General features: G+C 32.8%; 1 protein-coding gene across 1 annotated transcript in view; it reads right to left on the bottom strand.

Annotated features, from left to right (window-relative positions):
- Positions 1-337: 337 nt before the first annotated feature.
- LOC142236356 (uncharacterized) overlaps positions 338-24,532 on the bottom strand; it is a 30,608-nt gene continuing 6,413 nt past the window's right edge. Inside the window, exons 2-6 of the mRNA XM_075307602.1 lie at positions 14,458-14,581; positions 14,308-14,393; positions 8,736-8,894; positions 7,643-7,723; positions 338-650 (exon numbers count right to left, since the gene is read on the bottom strand). Of these exons, the coding sequence (XP_075163717.1) occupies positions 615-650; positions 7,643-7,723; positions 8,736-8,894; positions 14,308-14,393; positions 14,458-14,581 (486 nt within the window). The 3' untranslated portion in view covers positions 338-614. The remainder of the gene's footprint in view (positions 651-7,642; positions 7,724-8,735; positions 8,895-14,307; positions 14,394-14,457; positions 14,582-24,532) is intronic.

Here is a 24,532-nt window from a genome sequence, read left to right as displayed (position 1 = left end):
GATTCCGTTATTTCTGTGATTGAAGGCATTTCAATTAAAAAATAATTGGATCAATTAATTTCGTAATTGAAGATAAAATTTTGTTTTTGTGTGTAGTAGAATACAGAAGTGTGAATCATCAGCCACATTGTATCCCAAACTTATTTTAAAAATTCCCAACAAATACTGGGCTGGTTTTAATTAGGGTTATATGCCTCATGTCGACTCAGGACTCAAATCGTTCCAACATATTTGAGGTCTCCGGATACACCTTATAGGTAATAAACTGTTTGATCGCTTCAAACGTGTTAAACTCTCTGCATCCAACTAAATTACCAATTAATTATAACATAATCCATTTATCTTATTATTTTATATTACACGCAAACACATAATAGACTATTAATGACAACAATACGAGCAATATATACATCAAAAATTAAGTAAAAATAATCTATCAATTATGATTATTGAATTGTATGGTTCCCATTGACTTTTTAATTAGTGTCATCTTCAGGTATGGCAGGCATTACAACACCAGTTTGAGGAATTAACGAAATATGCCTTGAATATTTCGATACGTGGGAGTCATCAATTGTTGAGAAGTCTTCCATCTCAATAGTCGATGTATTTGGTCATCTTGGATATACTTCATGTGTAGTTGGTGTTACCTAATCGGAGAAATGGAATTAAATTATATATTATTTATTACATATTATAATATCAAAAACAAGTAAAGGGTGATTTTTTAGCTATTATCGTTTTGACATCACAATAACTTCCTTAGTACACCGAAAAAAAAAAAAATTATATGTTTTTAGTTAATTTTTTTTTACTTTTTTGCGAAATTTTCCACAGCCCAATGAAACTTTCCTTTTTCTATGTATGTCTCAAAAATCTTCATCAAACTAAACGTGGGTATAAAGTTCAAAGACTGTACACAAAAGTTCAATATGAACTAAAGCAAAAGAAAATTTTCTCACTATTCCCAAAAATAGTAAGAATCAATTACAAATACAAATATATATAAATTAAAATAAATAAAACAAGTATATACGGCCGTAAGTTCGGCCAGGCCGAATCTTATGTACCCTCCACCATGGATTGCGTAGAAACTTCTACGAAAGACTGTAATCCACAATCGAATTAATTGGGTTGTGGTATCTTAAAACTTCTTAACATCGTTTTCTAAATTGTGAGGTAGTCCATACGTGGTATATATTAGACAAAAAAGGTATGTATAGGTAAGTCTATAAATAATTACGAATCGATATAGACTTTTGCACGGTACGTAGAGAGCCAGAATTGAAATATGGGGTTATATACAATTATGAACTTGATATGAACCAATTTTTGTGTGATTGGGGATCGATTTATCTGAGGGCTATATATAAATATAGATCGATATGGACCTAGTTAGGCATGGTTGTTAACGGCCATATACTAGCACAATGTACCAAATTTCAACTGACTCGGATGAAATTTGCTCCTCCAAGTGGCTCCAAAACCAAATCTCGGGATCGGTTTATATGGGGGCTATATATAATTATGGACCGATGTGGACCAATTTTTGCAAAAATAATCTAGCAAAATTTTATTTCTACACGGATGAAAAAGACTGTTTTTCATATGTTTGGCTATAAACATTATATGTTTGGAACACAAATTTTTAAACACAATATTTTTGAGTGCAAGCATATAATGTTCATAAACTAGCATAACATGTTTGGGACATATATGTTAATATGTTAGAACATATTATGTTTGGGACATAAAATGTTTGTAAATATAATATGCTTGGATGCAAACATATATTAATTTAGAAATAGCCTATAAACATATATGTGTTTAGTAGCTTGGAGCGCTATTTAACAGGGAGCGATATTGAATTAAGTTGGTGGTTGTTGCTTGTTATTACAAAATTAACATTTTATTTTTCCCTTAGCAATTGATCAGCTACTTCTTTGATCCTTACAAACTGTGTGGTCCGCTGTTCGAATCCCCGTCCGGCAAAAGGTAAAATTAAAATAAAAAAAAATCATACAATTTAATAATTTCTTCTACAATGTTTGTATTACAGATAAAGGTGCTAAGAACTAAAAAATCTCGTGGAAGTGAGAAAGATGTGGGGGAATATACAATTGGACAGAAACAAAATTTTGAGCATTCAGGTCGAAAACCTATGTTAGCACCTATATTACCTGTTTATTTTCATAATTCATTATGATTGTAAATATATAAATAAATAAATAAAATTTTGAGCACAATATTGTTTGGGAGAATTTTTTTAAGCATATAATATATAATATTTTTGGGTGCAAAATGCTTCCAAACATATTATATGGTCACATAATAACATATTGTTTTTTGGAAGACAACATTATTGAATTTGGATGCAAAAATACAAAATGTTTGGAACTGAGACTATCCAAACATATATTGTTTAGACCAATATGCTTTCAAACATATTATATATTGGAAGAGATCAAACATATAAATGTTTGGGCAATACCCAAAAATATATATGCTTGAAGCAAAATATGTTTGGGAGTATATGTTACAGAAGCGATTTTTTGTGAGCGTGTATAGAAAATTTATCAAAATTTTATTTCTATAGAAAATTTTGTCGAATGTTTATTCCTATACAAAATGTTCTCAAAATTTTAATTCTATAGAAAATGTTGTCAAAATTTTATTTTGTCAAAATTTTATTTCTATAGAAAATTTTGTCAAACTTAATTATATACATATTTAATAGGCCATTTTAAGTTTAATATATACCACGTATGGAATACGTGGTATATATTACGGTATTAGGAAGTTTTAAGATACATTGTCATCGGCAAAAGTTACCGCACCCCAAGTAATTCGATTGTTGATGACAGTCTTCAGTAGAAGTTTCTACGCAATCCATGGTGGAGGGTACATAAGCTTCGGCCTGGCCGAACTTACGGCCGTATATACTTGTTTTTTTTTTATAATTTTAGTGGTTTCTAACGCTTGTCGGAAACGTTTGACTACAAATATTTTCAAAAATTCACAATTTTTTCAGATTGGAATTAGGATTTTTTTCGACAAAATTTAAATGACTTCTACCATTTTATGAATTCTTACTCTGTTTTTAACTTACTTGAAACAAAAAAGTTAAAATTAACCATTAAAAGTATGAAAAAACCAAATTATAAAAAATTGAAATAAAAGAACTTCCCGGGTAGTTAAAATAAAGAACATCATTGGGAGTGCATCTTCTGGAAGTGCTTTTAAAGTTGTGCCTTTGGAAGAACTTCCAAATTTTTTTTGCTGGGTAATTATTCAAATTTTGTCGAAAAAAATCCAAAACCCATTGTAGAAAAATCGCGAATTTTTAAAAATTTTTGAAGTCAAATATTTCAGACCAGCGTTAGAATGCATTAAAAGTCATAAAAAAATCAAAGAAATTATTTATTTGGCAAAATATCACGAAATTTTTTAATTCACATTCAAAACACAGAATTCGGATTACACCTTCTGTGCGCGATGAGGTCCCGCTGGACCTTTTTGATTTTTATTCATACATAACTTTATCTTTTATATGAATTTCAGCTTGATGGTTTATGACTTCTTGTACTGAAGTGTTTTAAGTTGAAAACTTTAAATTTTTATGTGATTGAATCATTAAATCGGTTTTTATAGGTATTTGAAAAAGTTTAGTGCGATTCTGCGTGATGAGGTCCAATGGGACCTATTACTAATTACATTAGTGGTTTTAGTACAGTTTAAAAAGCAGTGTAAAGATATTGCGATTTTCGCATTTGGAACAATTAATAACACTAACATCCTTTCAGAAAATACCGTTATTTGGAAGAATTTGTCATTTTTGAAGTTTCCATTGGTTTCGTTGCTTGGTAGTACATAATTTTATGTCTTCCGTTGATATATCCAATATAGTGAGAGTAAAAGTGCAAAAAAAGTTATTTGAACTTCATGGAAATCGTGGTCGAAATAAGTTTTTATATTTCTATACATTTTCCAGACCTATCGACTCCTGGAATTTGGCAAGATGTGCCTCAATTTGGACCAAGTTTGAAACAACCACTGTGCACATAATACTGCGAGCAAAACGAACGCCACTAAAAAAAATCGTATTGTTTTTCCTTAAAAAATCCAGTTTTTTTAAGAACATTCAACTACAAAAACAATATATTGTTGCTTGGTACGTATAAGGATACTTAGAGGTACCACGCCTGCGTCAAACATCAGGGCCACTAGTATACTAATAAAAAATTTTAACATTATCTGTATCCTATTAAAAATTAAATAAAACTCTATATTTACAACCAAATGTTTATATATGCAATTTGTGCATTATAGAAGAGTCCACCTACAGTAAATGATCGAAAAATATCGTAGGGATAACCTCTCTACCATCCTTTTTTTTATTGTAGGTCCCACGCGACCTCATCACGCTGGTATCGCTTCCAGTGTTATCACATACTCACGTACACAAGGGTTAAGAAGTAATGCAAATTCAGTGTAATGGCTGCTGATATTCATCGCTTCTGCGCCAAGTTTGCACCACTTCCGGATCCAAAAAGAACATTTTCTATACTTTTTGGCGATGTTTTTTTGCTAGGTATCTAAATCAAATTAGGAGATAGGGGTATGCTATACCAAAACGTATTCGGCACACCTATTTGTACACCCAAAGCGCCTCTAGATTTCCAATTTGAGATAAATCTGATACAGTGGTGTTTAGAAGCCCATGAAATCAAAACGATAGATGAAAGACGGACTGACATCGCTGGATCAACTCAGAATTTAACCACCACACAGAATATATATGGAATTTATGGGGTCTGAGACCAATATTTCGATTTGTTACAAACGGAATGACAAGTTAGTATAAAATTGGACCGATACCCACAATATTCGACGCACGTATTTGATGGCTTAGGTTTGGTATAGTGGTAGCCCGATATTTCAGGCTCACTTAGACTTTTCAGTCCATTGAGATACCACAGTGACGAATTTTTATCTTATCACTGAGTGCTGCCCGATTATATCTTTTGGTGTTTGATTGAACCCTGCACTGAAAAAACATACCCGGTTCCAAAGTTATTATCTTTACACTAATGATTTTGGTATTGATTCCGAACCAAAGAAGCGGAGAATTGCAGTAAAGATACTTTAAACACACATTTTTCATTTAAATATGAGTTTTGCGTACTTGATTCTATACAGAAAAAAATTTCCGTAGTTAAACTAACTCTAAATGTAACTTATTTTTATTGGAAAAAAAATATTTGCTAGTAGTTAAATTTTATTATTTTTATCGAAATTTTCCACAGCTTAATGAAATCTTACTTTTTTTTAAGTATGTCTCAAAAATTTTATGAACTAAACGTGAGTATAAAGTTCAATGACCGTACACATAAGTTCAATATGAACTAAAGCAAAAGAAGATTTTCGTACGATTCCCAAAAATAGTAAGAATGATCATGTGTGGTCATGATTTGGCGCCAATGATTTTCTTCTTTACTTTTAGATAATTTTTTCTTCTATGAGATGATGTAATTTCGTGAACTGCAGTTAAAAAGTACAACATGGCATTAAAATTTCCTGGTTTTAACAAAATGTGGAGCAAAATTTAGTTCAATTTTCGTGCGAGGTAGTTCATTCTTCCTATAAAACAGTTCACTTTTTTTCGGTGTAGGAATCAAAATTTATTCAATAATTTTTTTAAGCTTTTTTTCTTCATTTTAAACAACTTAAATTTCCAATGTCAGACTCGAATTGGAAATCAAGAGGTATTTTAGGACCACAAATGGGTGTGTCGCAAATGGTGTGTATCAGTCCATGTTTTGGTATAGCCCCTATATAGACCGACCTCCCGATTTTACTTCTTGGGCTTCTAGAAACCGTACTTTTTATCCGATTTATCTGAACTTGGGAATCTAGAGGTATTTCAGAACCACAAGTGGATGTGTATCGGTCCATGTTTTGGTATAATCCCATCTCCTGATTTGACTTCTTGGGCTATAGACACCGCAAATTTTATCCGATTTACCTGAAATTCAAAATCTGGAGATATATTTGGTCTATGCATAAGTCAAGTAACCTGACGAAGAGTTTTCTAAGAAAACAATTATATCTTTCGGTTCATGGTGGTGGGTATTTAAGATTCGGCCTGGCCGAACTTACGTTCGTATATATTTGTTTTCAGTTTGTTAGTTCATTACACAAAAAATTATTAAGAAAACTTTCTCAAAACATAATAATTCCACGAACTAAAATAGGTTTAAATTGGCATCCGATCCGGCTGAAATTTGGTACATGGTGTTGGTATATGGTCTCTAACAACCATGCAAAAATTGGTCCATATCGTTCCCTAATTATATATAGACCCCATATAAACCGATCCCCAGATTTGGCTTGTGGAGCCTCTAAGAGAAGCATATTTCATCCGATCCGGCTGAAATTTGGTACATGGTGTTGGTATATGGTCTCTAACAATCATGCAAAAATTGGCCCACATCGGTCCATAATTATATATAGCCCCCATATAAACCGATCTCCAGATTTGGGTTGCGGAGCCTCAAAGAGAAGCAAATTTCATCCGATCTGCCTGAAATTTGGTACATGATATTGGTATATGGTCTCTAACAACCATGCAAAAATTGGTCCACATCGGTTCATAATTATATATAGCCCCCATATAAACCGATCCCCAGATTTGGCTTGCGAAGTCTCCAAGAGAAGCAAATTTAATCCAATCCGGTTGTAATTTGGAACATGGTGTTAATATATGATCTTTAACAACCGTGCCAGAATTGGTCCATATCGGTCCATAATTATATATAGCCCCCATATAAAACATTCTCCAGATTTGACCTCCGGAGCCTCTTGGAGGAGCAAAATTCATCCGATCCGGTCGCTAACAACCATACCAAAATTGGTCCAATCACACAAAAATTGGTCCATATCGGTTCATAATCATGGTTGCCACTAGATCCAAAAATAATCTACCAAAATTTTATTTCTATAGAAAATTTTGTCAAAATTTTATTTCTATAGAAAATTTTGTCAAAATTTTATTTCTATAGAAAATTTTGTTCAAATTTTATTCGGTTCATAATCATGGTTGCCACTCGAGCCAAAAATAATCTACCAAGATTTTATTTCTATAGAAAATTTTGTCAAAAGTTTATTTCTATAGAAAATTTTGTTAAAATTTTATTTCTGTAGAAATTTTTGTCAAAATTTTACTTCCATAAAAAATTTTGTCAAAATTTTTATTTCTATAGAAAATTTTGTGAAAATTTTATTTCTATAGAAAATTTTGTTAAAATTTTATTTCTGTAGAAAATTTTGTCAAAATTTTATGTCTACTTTGTCAAGCTAAATTATATACGTATTGGATCGATCTTTTTTGATTTAATATATACCACGTATGGACTTACATACAATTTAGAAGATGGTGGTAGGAGGTTTTAAGATACCTTGCCATCGGCAAGCGTTACCGCAACGTAAGTACTTCGATTGTGGATGGCAGTGTTTAGAAGAAGTTTCTACGCATTCCATGATGGAGGGTACATAAGCTTCGGCCTGGCCGAACTTACGGCCGTATATACTTGTTTTTTTTTTTTTTTTTTTTAAATTCCACCATTCTTTATTGCATACTTACATTTTCTTCGTCACCTTCATTTAGAGATTCTATAGTTTTGTACAATTGATATTGAGATATAACACATAATATACAATAAATCTGAAAAGAAAAACATTGGAAAAATTTATTTAAAATCATTATGTGTCTTAGAGGAAGGGATACCATGTCGGTCATTTCTATTAGCGACAAAAAACGATCTCTTTGGACTCAGATCATAGATTCTTCCTCTGTCTAAGAGTGTTTGAAAACTTCTCCAACGTAATTTCTTATCATTGACATAATTTTAGAATCTACCAGTATTCATCGAAAAGTGAGAGATTCATCAAATGGTAACCCGTGTGAGTTGTTCTTTGTGGGCCTTTAGACTTAATCCTGGACGACCATTGGTCCAACTCTCATTCAACAACAAAATCTCGACTTACTGTTGATCTCAAACATGAATTGTTGGATCAATTACAAGATACTTTTGAATTTCAGAATCGCTGAATATTATATTCTACACTAAAAAAAATATTGTTGTGAACCCAAAATTTCCATGTCCTTAAAATACGAATGCGAATTTTGCTTAGTATGAAAGTCAATGAACTTTTCAATGCAGTCAGTTTGTCCTAATGGTTAAGTGATTCGTTTAAAAAAAAATTGGTATCTTAACCTGACCAAGGTTAAAGGGCTTGGTTTTAACAATTTTGAAAAAATCTTCAAAATTAATGAAATTGTCTCAAACAAAAAATTGTCCAAAAACATTTTTTAATTGAAAAATTGCATGATTTCTACTTGAAGCCAAGTCTGAATTTGAAAATTTAAGTTGTCATTAACACGGTCTTAAAGGACTTTGATACCACATGAAGAAAAAATATGAATAAAAAAAAACAATAATTTGTTTCCTGGAATCAAGTACGCATAGCTCAAACGTAAAAGAGAATTGTCGATACTTCAATACCCGGATTTTGTAAAACCAAAATCTTTGCTATTTTTTCAGTGTAATCTTAAATTATTTTAAGTTCGATCATTGCTTTGTTAAACATTTGTCGCCATCATAGCATTAAAAGTCCCATCCCTTTGCTGGAGAGTACATAAAATTTGATCTGAGCGTTGTTAAAACAAAACTTACATTCAATGTCGTAATGAAGAAAATGAGTGTGAATATAAAGCCATTTATTGGGTCAAAGTCAACGTGACGCATAACAGCAAAATATGCTATATAGGAGAATTCCACCAGCAGGTCTGTCATCATCATCAAAATCCAGGGTAAGAATAGCTCTCGTTTTTTCTGTAATGAAATAAACGAAATTTAAACGAAATATTCAGTGGAGGCAAAATCGTACAAAAAGCTTTGTAGTATTGACGAAATTAGTTAATTAAAAGTAAGCTAACGAAAAACATTTCATAAATACTATGAAACTTTTCGTTAATGTAATGAGTTTTTTTTTTACCCTCCACCATAGGATGGGGGGTTTCTTAACTTTGTCATTCCGTTTGTAACACATTGAAATATTGCTCTAAGACCCCATAAAGTATATATATTCTAGGTCGTGTTGAAATTCTGAGTCGATCTAAGCATGTTCGTCCGTCCGTCCATCCGTCCGTCCGTTGAAATCACGCTAACTTCCGAACGAAACAAGCTACCGACTTGAAACTTGGCACAAGTAGTTGCTATTGATGTAGGCCGGATGGTATTGCAAATGGGCCATATCGGTTCACTTTTACGTATAGCCCCCATATAAACGGACCCCCATATTTGGCTGGCGGAGCCTCTAAGAGAAGCACATTTCATCCGATCTGGCTGAAATTTGGTACATGGTGTTGACAAATAGTCTCTAACAATCATGCAAAAATTGGTCCACATCGGTTCATAACTATATATAGCCCCCATATAAACCGATCCCCAGATTTGGCTTGCGGAGCCTCAAAGAGAAGCAAAATTCATCCGATCCGATTGAAATTTGGTACATGGTGTTGGTATATGGTCTTTAACAACCATCCACAAATTGGTCCACATCGGTCCATAATTATATATAGCCCCCATATAAACGGACCCCCAGATTTGGCTGGCGGAGCCTCTAAGAGAAGCATATTTCATCCGATCTGGCTGAAATTTGGTACATGGTGTTGACAAATAGTCTCTAACAATCATGCAAAAATTGGTCCACATCGGTTCATAACTATATATAGCCCCCATATAAACCGATCCCCAGATTTGGCTTGCGGAGCCTCAAAGAGAAGCAAATTTCATCCGATCCGGCTGAAATTTAGTACATAGTGTTGGTATATGGTCTCTAAGAACCATGCAAAAATTGGTCCACATCGGTCCATAATTATATATAGCCCCCATATAAACCGATCCCCAGATTTGGCTTGCGGAGCCTCAAAGAGAAGCAAATTTCATCCGATCTGGCTGAAATTTGGTACATGGTGTTGGTATATGGTCTTTAACAACCATCCACAAATTGGTCCACATCGGTCCATAATTATATATAGCCCCCATATAAACCGATCCCCAGATTTGACTTGCGGAGCCTCAAAGAGAAGCAAATTTCATCCGATCCGGCTGAAATTTAGTACATAGTGTTGGTATATGGTCTCTAACAACCATGCAAAAATTGGTCCACATCGGTTCATAATTATATATAGCCCCCATATAAACCGATCCCCAGATTTGTCTTGCGGAGCCTCAAAGATAAGCAAATTTCATCCGATCTGGCTGAAATTTGGTACATGATGTTAGAATATGGTCTCTAACATCCATGCAAAAATTGGTCCACATCGGTTCATAACTATATATAGCCCCCATATAAACCGACCCCCAGATTTGGCTGGCGGAGCCTTTAAGAGAAGCATATTTCATCCGATCTGGCTGAAATTTGGTACATGGTGTTGGCAAATAGTCTCTAACAATCATGCAAAAATTGGTCCACATCGGTTCATAACTATATATAGCCCCCATATAAACCGATCCCCAGATTTGGCTTGCGGAGCCTCAAAGAGAAGCAAAATTCATCCGATCTGGCTGAAATTTGGTACATGGTGTTGGTATATGGTCTTTAACAACCATCCACAAATTGGTCCACATCGGTCCATAATTATATATAGCCCCCATATAAACCGATCCCCAGATTTGACTTGCGGAGCCTCAAAGAGAAGCAAATTTCATCCGATCCGGCTGAAATTTAGTACATAGTGTTGGTATATGGTCTCTAACAACCATGCAAAAATTGGTCCACATCGGTTCATAATTATATATAGCCCCCATATAAACCGATCCCCAGATTTGACCTCCGGAGCCTCTTTGAGGCTTGTGTATGGTCGATAACAACCATGCCAAAATTGGACTAACTTACAATTTAGAAGATAATGTTAAGATGTTTTAAGATGCCTTGCCATCGGCCGCAACCCAAGTAATTTAATTGTGGATGACCGTCTTTAGTAGAAGTTTCTATGCAATCCATGGTGGAGGGTACATAAGATTCGGCCTGGCCGAACTTACGGCCGTATATACTTGTTTTTATTGAAATTAAGTATATAGGGACTTAAGTTTGGCCGGGCCGAACTGAACACCATATTTGCCTCACGTATTTACGAACTCCTAGATTTTGAATTTCATTCAAATCGGAATAAAATTGGGATGTATAGAAACCCAAGAAGGCAAATCAGGAGATCGGACTATACCGATAAATGGACCTATACACACTGTCTTCCGCACAATTGTTGATGGACCCAAAGTGCCTCTGGATTTCCGATTTCAGGCAAATCGGATAAAAAGTGCAGTGGCTAGAAGCGCAAGAAGTCAAATCGGGAGATGAGGTTATATGGGGGATACATCGAAATATGGACAAATATATGGCATCTTTGAACCTTAACTTCATGCAAACGAAAACAAGTTTGTGTAAAATTTCAGCACGATAGCTTCGTTATTGAAGGTTGCAGTGTGATCATATATAGTTTAATTGGCTTTAGTGAAATAGAGAGTTCACTTTATTTTTGAGTGCATTATATATCCATTTACAACCACACGGACGAAAAAGACTGTTTTTCATATGTTTGGGTGTAAAAATTATATGTTTGGAACTCAAATTTTTCAACACAATATTTTTGAGTGCAAGCATATAATGTTCATAAACTAGCATAACATGTTTGGGACATATATATTAATATGTTACAACATAATTGTTTGGGACATAAAATGCTTGTAAATATAAAATGCTTGGATGCAAACATATATTAATTTAGAAATAGCCTATAAACATATATGTGTTTAGAAAGAGTGACCTATAGAGTATGCTGCAAGTAAAAGAATGGAAGTAACCAATTGGCGCCTTAAAAATAAAGGTTGGTTAAATTATAAGGGCCGATGTTGAATGTGAACCACACCTAAACGCCAAGTTTTTTTCCGAATTTTTTTTGACATTTCTCTATTTCAGACTTACTCGGTTTGAACCATGGAGAGAAACACAATCCAACAACGTGTCAAATGGTTCCAAGAAATGGCAACAATGGATGATCAATTTTCGAAGAAAATCATCTTCAGTGATGAGGCACATTTTCTACGCAGTGGATTCGTCAATAAACAGAGTTGCCGCATTTGGGCCAATGAGAATCCAAGAGTGATTGTCGAAAAACCAATGCACCCACAAAGAGTGACTGTTTGATGCGGTTTATGGGCTGGCGGCATCATCGGGCCGTATTTTTTCCAAAATGAGGCCGGTCAGGCAGTTACTGTGAATGGTGTTCGCTATAGTGAGATGATAACGAACTTTTTATGGCCCGAATTGGAAGATATGGATGATATGTGGTTTCAGCAGGACGGTGCCACTTGCCACACAGCTAACGAAACAATGGCTCTTTTGCGCAACAAATTCAATGGCCGTGTTATCTCACGTAATGGCGATATCAATTGGCCGCCAAGATCATGTGATTTGACACCGTTGGACTTTTTTCTTTGGGGTTATTTGAAAGAAAAGGTGTACGTCGATAAGCCAGCAACAATTCAAGAGCTAAAGTATGAGATAATTCGGCACATTAACGGCATAGAACGTCCATTATGTCTCAGTGTCATCGAAAATTTGGAGCATCGGATGAAGGTGTGCCACCGAGGTCGCGGCGCCCATTTGGCCGATATTTTGTTCCATACATAATTGAGTAATACCAATATATCATAATAAAATAAAATTACAATAATTTCCTAAATAGTTTGTGTTTTATTCAAAATCAACATCGGCCCTTGAAATTTTAACCACCCCACTATGGGCGGAAATCGTAAAACAGCGGCAAAAAGTCAAATTTTCAAAATGAAAAATTATTGGATATTCCAATTGAAATTACTATAGAACATCTTGGAAAGTAAAAATCGAAAGTTAATTTAAAACTTGGCAACCCTGTTCACGAGAAAAAGGCTGCCAATGTTTACCAAAATTTATGCCAGTTGCGTTTAATGAAGGCGAACAAAAATTGAAAAATTTCGTGCTTAATTTTTTTCGCAATAAAAGTGAATAAAGAAAATTTTTAAATGTAGATTCTAAGAGGAACTTTAGTAGTTCAAAATGCTGTAAAGACTTTACAAAATATTTTTGTTTTTGAACTTGAATTTATGGATTCAAAAGTGCGGTTTATATGTGAAAATTGTAACACATACGTATATTTGCGAGGAATAGAACTAGAAATGTTAACGATTGTTAATGACAATTTTTGCTTATTATTGTTCGTGAAGAAGTATACTTTTACGTGCTGTAAAGTTTGTCTGCCCAAACTTGCCCATACTAAAATAAATGTAAGGGTTTTATAGTCAAATTGGGGAAAATCGGGCGATACATATATATGGTAGCTATATCTAAATCTGAACCGAATTTGATGAACTTTTGCACACTTTAAGGGTACTATAAAAAATTACTTTGTGTTAAATTTGAAGACAATCGGGAAGTAAATAAGCGCAGTATGGTCTAATTTATCGAAATCGGGCGATACATATATATATATGGGGGCTATATGTAACTTTGATTCATTTTTTTCGAAATTCAACCGTGTTTGTCCTTTGACCAAGAAAACATGTTGTACCAAATTTTATCAAAAGCGGTTAATAATTGCGACCGGAATCCTGCGAACAACAAACACAGAGGGACGGAATTAGAGTTAGATACCGAAGAATGTGATTTTGATGGTTAATATTTGTTTAATTTTAATTAATAAAATTAATTTAATAAAATGACAACTGGTTTATACTATTTACATCAAGTTCTGGGTATAAGGCGCTTTCTTAAAAAGGAAAATAAGCAAATATAAATTAAACTCTATCTAAGAGTATATTCTATAGTATTCCAAGCGGAATTACAATTTCGACCCCTCTATAGTAACGCACCTGGAATAAGGGGGATTGACTCCCTTTTTGTTGGTAACATTTGATTTTGATAAGATATATCGATATACCATGTTTGGCGATACTAGATTGATGGTAAATAATTTTTGCCGCAAATTTTCAATTTTCGCCCATAGTGCACCCTTTATATATACACAAAGAAAATTTCATTAAAATTTTTTTTCTACCAGTATATGCCTAAGTTGAAACATAATATGTTTGAACAATACAAACAATATTTTGTTTGGACCAATCATGAAAATATATATACTTGAAGCAAAATGTGTTTAGGGCATATGTTACAGAAGCGATTTTTTTTTTGAGGGTGCAAACTTACCCTTTTCAAGCCAAATATTAAAAGTACTGAGGAAAAGACCAGACCCATGGAAACTGATGCCGTAACAATGTTGAACAATACATGAGCTGTAAAATGCAAAATGGAAAGCTCACTAGCGCTAAATATGAAACCATGCTGTTATTGCATTACTTTTTGTTATATCACCCTTCTCAAGTATGGTTTCTCCGCGTGGCCTGCTTCGTTTGCCTAGGAAAAAGTCCCAATCGTCAATGATATTCATTAGACCGATGGAGCTGGAAAAGGCGTAGAATATCTGAAAATATGTAAAGAATTTTGGTATGAGTATCCCTTTATAGCAACGGATGAGTAACACAAAAAAAAAAAACAAAAACACATATATAATGGCGATTTCGTTGGGGAAAAATGTGCTGTATACTAAAAAAACCAAACAACGAACACTCCATTTCACTAAAGCCAATTTAACTTTATTTTAGTTTATGAAATTATTATGTTTGGAGAAAGTCTCCTTTACTCTAAAATTTTTTTGGGAACGTTAGTTAAATGAAATAAAAAACGGGAAAAATTATTCCCAAATCAAGCATAAAAATTTACTAAATTTGTACTTCTAACAAAATAGTTAATTATTTCTTTAAATTTTTAAATTTTACTTCAAATGCTCCCACCTTAAACTTCGTATGGCACTAAAGACATTCTTGGAATTTTGAACTCCACGGTTTTCCTTCAAATTACAAAATTTTCTTTAACAACCCAGCAAAAAAATTTGGAAGTTCTTCCAAAAGCACAACTTTAAAAGCACTTCCAGAAGATGCACTCCCAATGATGTTCTTTATTTTAACTACCTTCCTGGGTAGTTCTTTTAATTCAATTTTTTATAACTTGGGTTTTTCATACTTTTAATTATGAATTCTTAACCAAATAGGTTAAGAATTCATAAAATGGTACAAACCATTTAAATTTTGTCGAAAAGATGCTAAATCCAATCTGAAAAAATTGTGAATTTTTGAAAATATTTGAGGTCAAACGTTCCGACAAGCGTTAGAATCCATTAAAAATTATAAAAAGTATAAAAATTATTTATTTGAGAAAATAACACAGAATTTTTTAATTTACATCCAAAACATTGAATTCGGATCACACCTAAAGAAGTGATGCAAATTCCGTCCTATGACAAGCCTATGTTAAATTCATCCAAAAAGAACATTTTCATTACTTTTTTGGCAACGCTTTCTTTGCTGGGAAGTGAAAAAAATTAATAATGTCTAATAAATTTTCTTGAATTTGTTGAAGAACTTATTTTACTTATTTTTGTGATATCCGCGTGATGTCAGCGTATGTAATACTGTTTAGTTAAAATGTTCTAAAATTAATTAAAATTTTTCTCCCTGGTGAGTTTACTGTTTATCAGTGCACTATAAATAAGCCTCTTTTGTTTTTAATTGTTTTATATATTATTGTTATATAGTCTATAGATAATTATGAACAGATATGGACCAATTTTCGGATGGTAATTAGAGGGAAATTTCCTTCATGAGGAAATTTCCTTCATGAGGCTTCCGAAGTTAAGTTTTGGAGGGTTGTTTATACCCTGCGTCACACTGTGGAACAGGGTATTACAAGTTAGTGCACAGAAAAAAAAGTGTCTCGTAAAATTAAGAAGATTTTTACAATAATTTATTACAAGAATTTTCCAGAATTTTAGTTCATTTTTCGTATCTTGAACGAAAATTAACTACTCGAAAGGAAATTTTACAAATTCTAAGTAGCAATCGTTTAGTTCATGGCCTACAAAATACGATGGAAATTTCCTTAAAAAATTTCTTAACTGGTAGTAAAAAATTCGTTTGTCATGCTATAAAACTACTTGTGAAATGTAAAGTATTTTCTAAATAATAAGTGCAATTTACTATAAGATCTTTTTGTATGAGAAAATATTTTTTTACGAAAAATGAACTTGAAAGTGGATAGCAATTTCTTACTGACTATTCCTATAGTTAATAATTGTTGGTAAAAAATTACACAATGAAATATTTTTAGTTCACATGTAATTAAATTTATAGACATTTTCGTCAAAAATGGTAGATAAAATTTCATGAAAATTTTGCAAATTTTAAGTTAAACGTTTCATCGCTCATAAACTGGTGTGCCTTTACGAATATTATTCTTAGAGTAAATTGTCAGCAGATGCGATGAACTAATGCATAGTACAGAGATCTTTATCGGAATAGTGGAATGTGATTAATGTAAAGATGATGTTACTTGAGTTTTGTTGTGTATACATGAGTGTGGGGTTGTTTTTATTTTTGTTCATTTAGTGGCTTGTGTGTGTGTGTTTGTTATTCGTTGATGGTTTTTGGCTGGATAAGGTGTTGTTTTCAATAAAGGCACATGTGTTTTTGTTGTTGTAGGAATGTTTTGGCTTTGCTTGGTTTTGTTTGGCATGCTTCAGTTGTATAGTTGGCGTTGGCGTGGGCTGTTGCATCTTTTAAGTAGGTATGCAACAAGGGAATATAAAGGCATGGAATATTTTGGATTTTTGAGTCATATATTGGTGTTTGTTTATTATTTTAAATGAAAGTTATTAATATTTTATCGGTAGTTTAGAAAAAAGTTATTAAGAATATTTAGTAAAATATGTTGAAATTGAAAGTGTATTGAAATTTTCATTATTCAATGTAAAAAATTAATATTCAATTCCAGATGAATTTGGAAAATTTTTGTAATATCTCAGCGTATAGTTTATTCATAAATTGGTAAGTATTTTTTTAATATGGCTTTCTTTTGTAAAGAATATTTTTTATGTATATTATTATTTGTTAATTATTTTTTTTTTTTTTGGAAACCAGTTTAATGTTTTTCTTTGTTGTAAAAGCGATATTTAATTTCAGAGCAATTCCAGACGGATTAAAACAAATTTAAAAAGGTAGAGAATTGGTAAGTTTTCTTTTAAAAATTGGCTTTCTTTCAACTAGAATATTTTCGTTTTTATGACCTTTTTATCATCAAAATTACAGGTTTTTAATACCTTATTTTAGTATTTCTTTAATTAATTTTTTTGGAAACTAATGTAATATTTTTAATGTAAAAATAAATATTTAATTTCAGAATAACCCCTTAAAATTTGGACAAATTTTTAGTACTCCTTTGCCTGTAATTTAATAGTGAATTGGTAAGTTTTCTTTAACTTTCTTTTAACCCTGGACAGCCATCCTTATTTTTTGTACATTAACGTCATCCTTCGTCATTTTGACTACGGCTGATTTCAAGACGATATAATTTTCATCGTGAGCGAAAAAGTGAACCAAACTTGCATTTATTTTCTTATTCAATTTGGTTTTAAGTAGTATAAAACAAAAATTCATAAAACGGTCGAATTAGTATAACTTAAATTTACCATTTCCCAATAGACTAAAATGCATTTTAAATCGAAAATGAAATTACGTGTCGTCATTTTGATGACTGTCTAGGAATATCAAGAATATTTGGTTTTTTATGCATATTATTATTTTTTTCATTAGATTTTTTGAAAAGTTATTTAATAATTTTATTTAATATTTAATTTCAGAGTAACCCAAATAAATTTGGACAACTTTTTATATTTCCCCTCAGCGTACAATTTAATAGAGAATTGGTAAGTTTTATATTAAAACTTTGGCTTTCTTTCAACTAGAATATTTATTTTATTATATCTTTCACATCGATAACAACACAGTTTTATGAGTTTATTTAGAATACTTCATTATTTCTCTAATTGTTTCAGGTACAAATTTTATGAGATACGTTTTCCAAAGAAAAGTTGAATTCCTTACACCACTTGATAAAATGCCCCAAATATGGTAAGTTACAAGCTAAAATGAAGAATTAAAAATAATATTTCATTACATGGTACTAAGTTTTGAACAATTTTCATTATTGTTTCCATTTTTTCCAGCAAGATATGTGAAAAAATTACCTACGATGAATAAAAAAAGGATAAGTCAAAATGTCCAAACAGCGGGTTCAAATGAACTACTCTCTTTTCCATGTGGTCATAATTTTTATTCACAAAAAACATTGTATTAAGAACTTTCATCATAAGTTTTTATAATAAAGTACTTTTGCTTAAAGATAGTTTAATTTTAATGTATGAAATTTGTCATAATAGTAAAACGGTTTGTCGTTCCTTTAATTATTTAATTTCTCTATACTGTGGAATGATTGATTTAAAAACAGTCTAGTCGTCGACATTTTAAAGAGACTGTTAACCAATTTTTATTATCGGGTTTCCCACAAAATAAGCAAGTAAACCAAAATAATACTGACTTTTTAACTTGGTAGGTGTATATAAATCTTATGGTGTTGTAAAAATGAACTAAACTACAATGTTATAGATGAACTAAAATTTAAGAAAATTATAAACTAGACAAGTTGAAAAAAATCTTAAGGGCTAAATCATGGTCAATATTACTACAGTTTAGTTCATTTTGCAATGGAAAAGGGTTCACTGTTTTTTCAGTGTGCATATGTTTGCAACACACAGAACGAGACGAGATAGACACAGGGTGTCTTTGGCAAAAATGCTCAGGGTGGGCTCCTGCGTCGATATAGCCATGTCCGTCTCTCCGTGAACACATTTTTGTGTTCACATCCGTGAACACAATCTACTTCAAATTTGGCACAAGTATGTGTTTTAGGTCAAAATAGAATCCTATTGATTTTGGAAGAAATCGGTTCAGATTTAGATATAGCTCCCATATATATCTTTCGCCCGATATGGACTAATACGGTCCCAGAAGCCAGAGTGTTACCCCAATTTGGTTGAAATTTTGCACTAGGAGTAAAATTAGTAGTGTAGTCAAGAGTGCCAAATTGTATTGAAATCGGTTAAGATTTAGATAACAGGTTGGCTGATAAGTCACCGGTCTAACAAAGAAAAACACATTTTTTTTTGTCAAAATTCGTTTTTATTATTCAACATAGTTCCCTTCAAGAGCAATACAAGGATTATAACGACCTTCCAATTTTTTGATACCATTTTGGTAGTACTCCTTCGGTTTTGCCTCAAAATAGGTCTCAGTTTCGGCGATCACCTCTTCATTGCAGCCAAATTTTTTCCCTGCGAGCATCCTTTTGAGGTCTGAGAACAAGAAAAAGTCGCTGGGGGCCAGATCTGGAGAATACGGTGGGTGGGGAAGCAATTCGAAGCCCAATTCATGAATTTTTGCCATCGTTTTCAATGACTTGTGGCACGGTGCGTTGTCTTGGTGGAACAACACTTTTTTCTTCTTCATATGGCCGTTTTGCCGCGATTTCGACCTTAAAACGCTCCAATAACGCCATATAATAGTCACTGTTGATGGTTTTTCCCTTCTCAAGATAATCGATGAAAATTATTCCATGCGCATCCCAAAAAACAGAGGCCATTACTTTGCCAGCGGACTTTTGAGTCTTTCCACGCTTCGGAGACGGTTCACCGGTCGCTGTCCACTCAGCCGACTGTCGATTGGACTCAGGAGTGTAGTGATGGAGCCATGTTTCATCCATTGTGACATATCGACGGAAAAACTCGGGTGTATTACGAGTTAACAGCTGCAAACACCGCTCAGAATCATCAACACGTTGTTGTTTTTGGTCAAATGTGAGCTCGCGTGGCACCCATTTTGCACAGAGCTTCCGCATTTCCAAATATTGGTGAATGATATGACCAACACGTTCCTTTAATATCTTTAAGGCCTCTGCTATCTCGATCAACTTCATTTTACGGTCATTCAAAATCATTTTGTGGATTTTTTTGATGTTTTCGTCGGTAACCACATCTTTCGGGCGTCCACTGCGTTCACCGTCCTCCGTGCTAATTTCACCAAGCTTGAATTTTGCATATCAATCAATTATTGTTGATTTCCCTCGGGCAGAGTCCGGAAACTCATTATCAAGCCAAATTTTTGCTTCCACCGTAGTTTTCCCTTCAGAAAATAGTATTTTATCAAAACACGAAATTCCTTTTTTTTCATTTTTTTCACAATAACAAAAGTTGCTTCACAAAAGACGCTCGCTCTATCTCACAAACTAATTGACTTACAGACGTCAAATTTTGACACGAATCATTTGAAGGTTGGTACTATATAAAAATAATATGCATTTAATACTAGCGACGCCATCTATGTGTCACACCGGGGACTTATCATCCAACCTGTTTTGAATATAGCTCCCATATTTGTATATGTCGGCCGATATATACTTATATGGTTCCAGAAGCCAGTGTTTTACACTGATTTGCACAGTTAGTAGATTTAGCATTATAGCTATGCGTGCCGAATTGGTTGAAATCGATTCAGATTTAGATATAGCACCCATATATACACTGAAAAAAAAGCATACTCGGTTCCAAAGATTTTGTCTTTACTTTAAAAAATTTGGTATTGATTCCGAGCCAAAGAAGCGGAGAATACAAGTAAGGATACTTTTAAGACACAATTCTCTTTTAAATTTAGGTTTTGTGTACTTGCTTCTAGGAAGCAAATTTTAATTTTTCGCTTTCTCAGTCCTTTAAAAACGAGTTAACGGCAACTTTATTTTCCAAATTAGGACTCGACTTCCAGTAGAAATTATGCTATGTTTGAAGTAAAAAACTTCTTTAAAATAAAGTTTGGAAAAACATGTCCTTTATTTGAACGATTTTTTGCTTTGTAGTCAAGATGCAAAAAGAAAACAAATTTAAAGACAATTTCATTAAATTTAAAGAATTTTTCTGAATTATTAAAGTCAAGTTGACCTTAGCCTATAAATTTTTTCTTTCATGTTAAGATACCCATTTTTAAGTAAAATCATTTAATTATAAGGACAATACGACTTCACTGAAATGTTTATCGACTTTTGGACAAGGAAAATAACTTTATTTTAGAGAAATGCGTTTTCTATGCTAAGCAAAATTTGTATTCGTATTTTAAAGACATGAAATCTTTGACCTCACGACAATATTTTTTTCAGTGTACCTTTCGCCGGATTTAGACTCATATGACCACCGAAGGCCAAGGCTTCATTCCGATTTACATGAAATTTTGCACAGAAAGAAAATGAGCAGGATCATAACAACGGCTTATATGCCATGATTTTTGGCCAGAATGCAAGAGATCAAAGTATATACAGCAGTAAGTTCGGCCGGGCCGAATCTTAAATACCCACCACCATGAATCAAATATTGTAGTTTCCTTTGAAATTTCAGGGGGATTTGATGACAGATATTCTCCCAAGCAGAGCAGTCCAACCAGTACACTTCCCGAAGATAAATTTAAAGATTTTACCTATGAAGACTATATCAGATTCTGGATATATAATAACCATTTTTGTTTGAGTTTTAGAGAAATCGTTAACATTTCTTGTAAGTGTGCAAGAAAATAATGAAATAAAGCCTTGATTTGAAATCTAAAATCGGGAGATCAGTCTATATGGGGGCTATACTAAAACATCGACCAATACTCACCATTTTCGGCGGACCTCTTTATTGTCCCAAAATACCCCTAGATTTCAAATTTTAGGCAAATTGGATAAAAACCACGGTTTCTACAAGCCACAGAACTAAAATCGGGAGTTCGGTCTATATGGGGGGCTATACCAAAACATAGACCTCTTTATGGTCCTAACATACCTTTAGATTTGCAATTTCAGGCCAATTGGATAAAAACTAAGGGTTCTAGAAGACCAAGAAATAAAATCGGGAGATCGGTCTATATGGGGGCTATACCAAAACATGGACCGATACTCATAATTTTTGGCAAACCTCTGTATGGTCCCAAAATACCTGTAGACAACGGTTTCTATGCCCAAGACTCTAAATCGGGAGGTCGATTTATATGGGGACTATATCAAAACCTGGACCGATGTAGACCATCTTCGAACTTGACTTGCCTGCAGACGATTGTTTCATTTTTGAAGACTGTAGAGTTATTACAACAGACAGACGGACGGACATGGTTATATCGTCTTAAAATTTTTCCCTGATCAAGAATATATATATATATATATATATATATATATATATATATATATATATATATATATATATATATATATATATATGTATATATATATATATATATATATATATATATATATATATATATATATATATATATATATATATATATATATATATATATATATATATATATATATATATATATATATATATATATATATATATATATATATATATATATATATATATATATATATATATACTTTATACAGTCGGAAATCGATATTTCGATGTGTTACAAACGGAATGACAAACTTATTTTCACCCCCTCACCATTCTATGGTGGTGGGTATAATGAACTGTCACTGGAATAAATCTGTCAGCTATCAAACGAGCAGATGCTAGCAAACTGAAGTTGGTTTCAATACATATCAGCTACACAGTTTATGTGTCAAGTTTCAAGCCGATAGCTTGTTTAGTTTGGAAGTACTGCTAATGTATCTTTAACTTTTCTTCCCTTAGCATTTTTTTAATGACTTTTACTGTTATGTTTCCTAGAACAAAAGGATTCTGGGATACGAAATTGTGTTTTTTGTTATGGTCCCACGGCAATGAGTACACATTCGCCACTTTCTCATTATTTGAAGATTTCTATAAGAAATCACATTCAATTAAGACCAATACCCACCTACTGCATAAGATTCATATTCCCTTTTTTCGCCTTGAGCGTCTGACATTGCTTTAGTGGGGAGCGAAAAATGAGACTATTTGAAAGTGCTGCTATTGTTATTTTGTCTCCTTCTAGTATGTCAACTCGCTATTGTTGGGCTATACAAATTCCCATCCAAATAAGATTTACTACGGCAACGAAAAACCAACAACTACAAAAGGACAGTTTGACTTATCAATAGATTTTTTTTCCTGTGGCGACAAAACAAAGTGAAAGTGTAGAAAAGAAAATTGATACATCGAAAAAAAAACTTGGATTCAAAGATTAGAGACCTTAATTTAAAGATGTAAGTATTGACTCCCATCAAAGGAAAATTGTTCATTCCTTTAAGGAGTTTGCTATTGATTCCGAGCCAAACATACCACTTTGATTCTAGGATAAATAATATTAAAATTAGGATACTAATCTAATTTACTGAAATTTCATTTGCTATTTGCGATATATCTGTGGTCACAACCCTTAACAGCCTAACTCGAGTTAGGACACAATTGAGTTATTAGCACCATCGTATTCAGCGTATCTAAATTTATTTGCTCTAAATTTTTCATGTTTGTATCTCTTCTAGGAATCTGTAGAAAAGTTTTCCAAAAAACACCTTCTCCTGATTTTCTGTGAAGATTCAAAACTTTAAACTCGTGTACTGAAAATATTGAAATATTGAAATATTGAAACAGACTTATGCTGTTATGGGTTGTGACCACAGATATTAATAAGCTATTCACGTACAAACAGAAGTCAGTTTAAAAATCCAAAGTATACATATAAATGTTTTCCTAATTCTCATAAAAGTTCAAACCATACACCCAGAGAAGGAATATGATCACCTCAAACATGTTTTAAGAGCAAAATGTTATTTTTGGGTGGTGACCATGTAACATGGTTTTTCCAACCATGTTATTTTCTCGGAAATCATGTATCTGATTTCGGCGAGCAGGTTATATGTGACGAGAAAATAACATTTTAGTGACAAACATGTTACATGGTCACCATACGAAAATAACATTTTGCTCTTGAAACATGTTTGAGGTGATCATATTCCTTCTCAGCGTGTAGATGCAAAATCCTCAAATTAAGCTTAACCTAAATTCAAAGCGGTTTTATCTTAAAAATGTTTTTCTTAAAATCAAAAATGTTTTTCTTTATTAAGGAAAATATGACATTGACGAAGGTATGCAAATTTTCTAAATTAGTGTCCTAAATTTATCCTTGCCATTGTGTAAATTATGTATCCAAAACTTTAGGTTGCATTATCTTTCATATTATTTCACTATTTTTTTAGTGTACACTCAAAAAAAAGTTTACTTGGGTCCGAAGATTTTTACCTTCCCTTAAGGATTTTGATTCCGAGCCAAAGATGCGACTTCTTTAAAATAAAGAAATTTTTTAGCGACCAATCTGGCTTTAAATCTAGGAACAATAAAATTAAAATTAGGATACAGATCTCATTTATCAAATTTTCATTCTCTGTTCGCGGTTTATTAATAAAGGTACTCATTTACAAACAAATGTGTGTTTAAAAATCCAAACGGATACTTCAAAGTAAAAACTGTTTTCCTATTTCC

Source organism: Haematobia irritans, chromosome 4, assembly GCF_050003625.1.
Source record: "Haematobia irritans isolate KBUSLIRL chromosome 4, ASM5000362v1, whole genome shotgun sequence".
NCBI classification, from domain to species: domain Eukaryota; kingdom Metazoa; phylum Arthropoda; class Insecta; order Diptera; family Muscidae; genus Haematobia; species Haematobia irritans.
This window is presented reverse-complemented; position numbering and strand designations above follow the sequence as displayed.